The sequence below is a fragment of the Penaeus japonicus genome, unplaced genomic scaffold (assembly GCF_977035675.1).
Source record: "Penaeus japonicus unplaced genomic scaffold, GWHDUDI00000001_assembly GWHDUDI00000034, whole genome shotgun sequence".
NCBI lineage: Eukaryota > Metazoa > Arthropoda > Malacostraca > Decapoda > Penaeidae > Penaeus > Penaeus japonicus.
The window spans coordinates 18,814,111-18,821,610 of NW_028234436.1; the positions used below are offsets into that span (position 1 = coordinate 18,814,111).

Sequence of the window (7,500 nt, forward strand, 5' to 3'; positions counted from 1 at the left end):
CCTTTATCCCCCCTATGTTCTCAAAACTCGAACTTCCTCCATGCTTGAATCCCCAAACCGTCATTACAAAATTCAACCCTTTCTTCTACCTCTCACAATCCGCTCACAACGAACCCGACCGAGAGTGGGAATTCAAATTTAGAATTCGTTAGTCGGAAGCCAAAGTTTTGAGAGTAAGTTACTATCTCGAACACAAGCTGAGTGACATGCCCGTCGGATGTGGCAGTCTCTAAGGGACAGTCTTGACAACTTGCTCGAGTTTCACCATTTCACAGTTACCGCACCAGGCTGTTGTGGAGAGGGACTTTTTTTTTTTTTTTTTTTTTTTTTTTTTTTTTTTTTTTTTTTTTTTTTGTGGGGGGGGGTGAGAGTTATGAATTCATGATAATAATGGTGATAACTGTTTTGTATTTGATATCAACTATGATTTTTTTTTTTTTTTTTTTAAATAGTAACTTTTTTTTTTTTTCTTTTAGGGGGGGGGGAGTCATGAATTCATGATAATAATGGTGATAACTGTTTTGTATTTGATATCAACTATGAATATTTTTTTGTTTTAAAATAGTAACTTTTTTTTTTTTTTTTTGGGGGGGGGGGGGGGAGAGTTATGAATTCATGATAATAATGGTGATAACTGTTTTGTATTTGATATCAACTATGAATATTTTTTGTTTTAGAATAGTAACTTTTTTTTTTTTGGAAAATGAGAGTTATGAATTAATGGTAATAATGGTGATGACTGTTTTGTATCTGATATCAACAAGGAATATTTTTGTTTTAGATTAACAGTGACTAATTTATATTCTCAACTATTCTCTCTTTTGAAATTATAGTAACTATACATCATTTTAAAGTTAGTAAAGACTATTTCTATTTTTGTAAAAGATGATAACTATATTTACAAAAGAAAATCAAACTGGAAATTAATAATAATGAATCATTCGTGTTTGCATATATGCAAATACGTACGTAATAATACTGTGTGTAGTTAACTTTCTATCAACATATGTTTATCTACGATTTATTATGAGCGCATAAAAAGAAATAAATAAACCAGAATAACAAACTTCATAACGCAAAAGTATATAATTAACGCGTTTTGATTCTATCTTCATGAGAATCATATACATCAAGAAGATTACCAAATATATATTTATATGTTTGTCATCATCTGAGGATTAATCTGATACCCATGACTTGTCACTCGTTTCCTGTATATCAGAATGCCTTCTTTCCCGCGAGTAAAAAAAAAATGATATGACGGTAGCTTATCATATCATATCAATCATAGGCCACTCTCATAATTATGTAACGTTTCGTCGTCCCTCATTCATGTAAATAAAAGTTTTAATTAATATGATTAAGACTTGTCGGTTAATTAGGCTTGTTTGTCGCGCATTATATAATAAATTTGGTTACATATCTGATTGATTAAAGTCATTAAGAAACATTTTATAACATTCTAACACTCTTTAATGTATTTCTATATCCGTGGGGGTATTCTTCAAATGGGTTTGCGATTTATAACTTGCCGGTACAGTAAATGCCTGTTATTATATCTCGTATTTGATTATCTGTATATATTTTTTTCTCTACTGTTTCCCATCATTAAGCTCAAACGCCCATGTTTGCTATTCTTTTTTTTTCTTTTTTTTTATTAAGACTCCGATGTTTCGCCGTGTTTCCTTTGCTTTCATTCTAAAGCCACGGCAGGCAAGAAGGCACGCCGGTTGTGTTGATTATGTATTGCAAATTCATTCACTCCCTCTATGAACTTAAGTAGCTACTGTAATCATGACTCTATTCAGACTCAGTCTAATAGGCATTTAGCTCCAGATATCGTCGAAAAAAAATTATGAGAAGCATAAATTGCATTCGAGGTCATAGGTCAACCTCACCTTGGGCAGAACCCGGGGGTTTTCTCATCCAGTCTGGCGTTCTACCTGGAAGCTCCTGGCATTGCAAGCGTCCGTTATTTTCTTCATTGTTTACTTCGTCTGTCTAGTAAACTAACTTTACTTTTACATACCGTTGAGATGCAGGATGATAAGGGTTTAGGTTGTTTAGATAATTAACGTTAAGAGAATGTTTTTTTTTTTTTTTTTTTTTTTTTTTTTTTTTTTTTTCTTTTTAATCAAAATTCTCTGTAAAGCCGAAAAGAGGTTCTAGTATATCATCGTAAACCCTTTAATTTGTGAGAATTTCAGTAAGCATTAACTGATTTTTTTCACTCCGTGCATACGTGTATTTTATGTGTGTATGTAATTGTAAGAGGTTCAGTATGGGTGTAATTCGTATGTAAATGTATTCGTAATTGTATGACATTTAACTTGTGTTAGCATATTTTTTACATGATAGATTGTGAGCATATTAACATTTAATTGCATTTTGCAATAATACATACATTTGTATGCAAATGTAATTGCATGTGTTTCCTTTTGTTTTAAACATGTGTTTATTTATAATAATCTGTATTTAATTTCATTACTCGAAAATGCTTGCATCTTTATGCAAATGTGTACGTAACTGTATGAGTTACAGTCTCTTTTATCATGCGTTTATTTATGATAGACTGCGAGAGTTCTAACAATTAATTAAATTTCGTGAGAACGCTCATATATTTTACACCAATGTTTTCGTAATCGTGCGAGGTTCAATCTGCACTGACACGTATCTAAGAACTCAAAAAAAAAAAAATAATAATAATAAAAAAAATAAAATAAAATAAATAAAAAAATAAACTTTACGAATATCCTGTTTCTCAAACGTCTCTCTTCCTCCACAGGGTTTCTTCAGGCGCAGCATCCAGAAACAGATCGAGTACAGATGTCTGCGAGATGGCAAGTGTTTGGTGATCAGACTCAACCGAAACAGATGCCAGTACTGTCGGTTCAAGAAGTGTCTTGCCGTGGGAATGTCCAGAGATTGTGAGTAACTCGATATTTTTCTTCTTCTTCTTCTTCTTCTTCTTCTTCTTCTTTTCTTCTTCTTCTTCTTTTCTTCTTCTTCTTCTTCTTCTTCTTCTTCTTCTTCTTTTCTTCTTCTTCTTCTTCTTCTTCTTCTTCTTCTTCTTCTTCTTCTCCTTCTTCTCCTTCTTCTCCTTCTTCTCCTTCTTCTCATTCTTCTTCTTCTTCTTCTTCTCCTTCTCCTTCTCCTTCTCCTTTTTTTTTTTTTTTTTTTTTTTAGGGAATCTGACCAGGAGCTTTGGTTGTAACCGTTAGTCTTTCATTACCAGATATTTCTTTTTTGCTTATTGATATTAGAGAAATAATTGTAGGTAGTTTTATTGTGATAAGTCTCATACCATGGAGAGTCATTGCTTGTGGTTCGCTACATGTTGTTATTGATCAGAGCATCATAAATTGTTTCAATTTATACTTGAATGTTGAATGGCGTATCTCTAACCCATGCATTAGTGTGTATCTATATGTTATTTTACGTATTTGTATGCCCTAAACGACCCACATACATACAGCATATAACAATAGACACACCTATATGCAAGACACACACCTAAAACAACGATGCACACCCATCTACACGCATACACAAACACACACACACACACACAAATACACACACATACACACACACACACAAATACACACAAACACACACACATAACCCCCCCCCAAAAAAAAAAAAATAATAAATAAATAAATAAATAAAATAAAATAATAATAATAATAATGATAATAATAATAATAATAATAATTAATAATGATGATAATAATTAATAATAATAATAATAATAATAATAATAATAATTAATGATAATAATAATAATAATAACAATAATAATAATAATAATAAAATCCACACACCGCAACCATCCTGACCCGACCATATCCTTGCAGCTGTGCGATACGGCCGGGTTCCGAAGCGATCCCGCGAACGTGACGGCGATGGGCGGGGCGAGGGGTCGGAGGTGGTGGCCAGGGAGGTCGAGAACAAACAGCTGGCTATCTACGACATCATCCTCACCATCTCGCAGGCACACCATGCCAACTGTGCCTATACGGAGGAAAAGACCAGAGCCCTCGTCAGGAAACCTATCATTTTCGTGAGTTACAATCATCGTCAACGTCGTTATCATCCTTATTTTCATCATTATCCTTATCATCATTATCATTATCATTAACATCAATATGAAACATCACCATCAACATCAGAATTAGAATTAAGATTAGAATGAAAATCAACATCAACCTGAACATCAATATCGTCATTAGCAGCAGCATCACCCCCCCTCCCCCTCCTTTTTCCCCACTTTCCGTCCCTCCAGCCCCCCACCCCCCTTCTCTTTCTCCACTACACGCATGAAGTCATGCATGAGTACTAGCGATCACAACCTCACATGTGCTTTCTTCAGGAACCGCTGTACCTTCAAGAACCGTTCCTAGACCTTTTTTTTTATTTTTCTTTCTTTCTTTGAGAATTTTGACAAGTCACGCCATCAACTTATATTCAGCAATGGAACCGAAGCTTAACGTTGTAATACACTTGTTTACACTGACTTGCACTCTTATTTGCTGTCGTTCTGCATGTGAAGATGATCAAACAGAGCCAACAAGCAGAGCTGCTATGCCTTCAATTAAGACGTTCCGATGTATTTGTGGATATTCTGAAATAATTCGTGTAAATAAATTCGTATAAGAGAGATACAGTCAGTACAGGCTTTGAAGGTTATTAGTGTGTTTGAATTCCCGATGTTGCGTTCCTGACCATCAAAAGGCTGAAGATTTTTTTTTTCCGAGTTTTTTAAATTCATCTGTTATGTAGCTTGTTACGCTTGTGCCTTACCATTAAAGGAGGGTAAAGTAGATCCATTATTCTCACTGGGTCTATGTCAAGGAAAAGACATGTGGTTATTTCCACATAATTAATACTAAAGAGGAAAGTGTATGTGGTCAACAATCTGATCGGAACGTGTGAAACATTTCATCCTGGAGTACTGTTGTCGATGCGCTAATATTCGACCACTCTCTTCGTTTTGTATGAACCTTTTAGCAACGCATGCAACAGAAAATCAACAGACAACGACAAAAATCATGATAGCGTCCCTCAGTTACCAAGTGCAACGCCACTATTGTCAACTATCATCTCCAGGACAGCTCTCAGGCGGTAGTATGCATTCCGGCCACCAGGGGCGCTGCCGAATGGCCAGGGAGCGCGGTGTCCCCCAAGGTGATTGTGCGAGAGGATATTGTGTGTGTCTGCTTTCCACAGGGAGACAAATCTGCGGCGGTTCTTTGTTGGTGGCAGATCGAGTAGGGACATCAGTGGGAGGTGAAACCGGTGACGAATATAGCTGCATTAGAAAAATATTGATTTTGATATATATATATATATATATATATATATATATATATATATATATATATATATATATATATATGTACATATATATGTGTATAAGTGTGTGTGTGTGTAGATATATATGTATCTATATTTCTTTCTCTCTCTCTCTCTCTATATATATATATATATATACATATATATAGATAGATAGATAGATAGATAGATAGATAGATAGATAGATAGATAGATAGATAGGTGTGTGTATATATATATATATATATATATATATATATATATATATATATATATTATATATATATATATATATATATGTATACGTATGTATGTATGTGTGTGTGTGTGTGTGTGTGTGTGTGTGTGTGTGTGTGCGCACACACACACACACACACACACACACACACACGCACACACAGATATAGATATATATATATATATATATATATATATATATATACATATATATATTATATATATATATATATGAGTGTGTGTGTGTGTGTGAGCTTCTGAAGTTATGATGTGTGTTACATTACCATACATGATAAACGCACAGAATTGCATATCATCATCCAACATACTTACAATATCTGATTCTTCGGCAGTGACACACGACCTGAATGTATGAAATAGCCACAATATGCAATATAAGAGATGTGCCTCATGTTCTTCAGAATTAATTGCTTCATAAGTACATCATTCCAAGAATGTTCACCTCTAAATATTAGTTTAATACCTTGTTTTACGGATTTAATTCTTTTTTTTATTTTGTTGCATTTTTTTTTTTTTTTTGCATTTTTTTTTTCAATATTTGTCACAATTGACACATTTTTGCATTCTCTCTCCTAAAACTTGAACATTGTTAGTCCTTTCCTCCTCAGAAAAGAACCGTGGACCTCCAACCCTATTTATCATCCCACTTCTCCGAAAATGTCCATCTAATTCCAGCTCTCATCGTCCCTTTTCTTCAAAAACTTCAACCTTTTCCATCTCGGTCAAACAAACGTGTAACTCTTCCTTTCCTACAGAAACCCTCCGTCTGATTGCAACCCTGCAAGCCATTCCTTTTGCAATAAAGGAATCTAAATCCAACCATACTCGTCCTTCTCTTCGCACCAAATGTATATCTAATTCCCTCTCTTATCCTTCCAGAACACGTCTGAAGTTAGCAGCGACCCCGAGGTAGCCTCTTCCACCATGGATACCCTCGAGCAGCAGAAGATTACCATGTGGCAGAGCTTCGCCGTGTTCATGACTCCTTCTATACAGCGGGTGGTCGAATTCGCCAAAAGAGTGCCAGGTACTTTGACACCCGATGTTGAAAGATTGTATATACTTTTTGCTATATTGTATGTATGTGTGTATATTCTTTTGCCTGTCTATCCGTGTATCTATTTGTCTTTGTAAAACCTCTGTTTAACTCCCGAGTCGATATGAAAAGGGATACCGAACACCTTTTAAGAAGCAACACCCCTCCCCCCCCCAAAAAAAAAGAACGAAAAGACAAAAGAAACCAAAAACGATGCAAAATAACTTTTATTTGACTTTTGTTTGCTTTCTCTCTTTCTCTCTCTCTCCCTATAACACACCCAAAACGAAAAACATTCTGACCACTAATTTGATTTTTCTTTCCAAAACCTCACAGGATTCTCGGAGTTGTCGCAGGACGATCAGCTTATTCTCATCAAGGTCGGGTTCTTCGAGCTGTGGCTGACACACATTAGTCGAATGATAAGCGCTGTGGACAACACACTCACCTTTAGTGATGGTTCTTACGTCACACGCAGTCAGATGGAGATGATGTTTGATGTGAGTCTGCAGTCGAATGATTTTTTTTTTTTTTTTTTTTTTCTTAGCCTTATTTTTCGACTTTTCTTCTTCATTTTTTTGTCTTCTTCTTCGTCGTCTTCTTTTTTCTCCTTTTTTCTTATTCATTTTCTTCTTTATCGCCTTTTTATTCTTTTTCTTCTCCTCTCTCTTCTTCTTCGTTATCTTCTTCTTCTTCTTAGTCTTTGTTCTTCTTCATCATCATCTGCTTCTTTGGCATTTTCTTCTTCTTTTCACCTTTTTCCCTCTTCTTCTCCTCCTTTTCATCATCGTTATCTCTCCTTTATTTGCCCATCTTTTTTAACCATATTTGTTGGATCTCCTAGTTCTTCTTAACTATGTGCTGTTGTCCTT

At 34.9% G+C, this 7,500-nt stretch overlaps 1 protein-coding gene across 2 annotated transcripts in view; it reads left to right on the forward strand.

Annotated features, from left to right (window-relative positions):
• The window catches only part of LOC122246244 (ecdysone-induced protein 78C), a 274,832-nt gene that overhangs the window by 260,832 nt on the left and 6,500 nt on the right, over positions 1-7,500 (forward strand). For both annotated transcript variants that reach the window (XM_086530891.1, XM_043004687.2), the window contains 4 exons: positions 2,786-2,927; positions 3,858-4,063; positions 6,472-6,619; positions 6,965-7,128. In XM_086530891.1, coding sequence (XP_086387017.1) covers positions 2,786-2,927; positions 3,858-4,063; positions 6,472-6,619; positions 6,965-7,128 — 660 coding nt within the window. The remainder of the gene's footprint in view (positions 1-2,785; positions 2,928-3,857; positions 4,064-6,471; positions 6,620-6,964; positions 7,129-7,500) is intronic.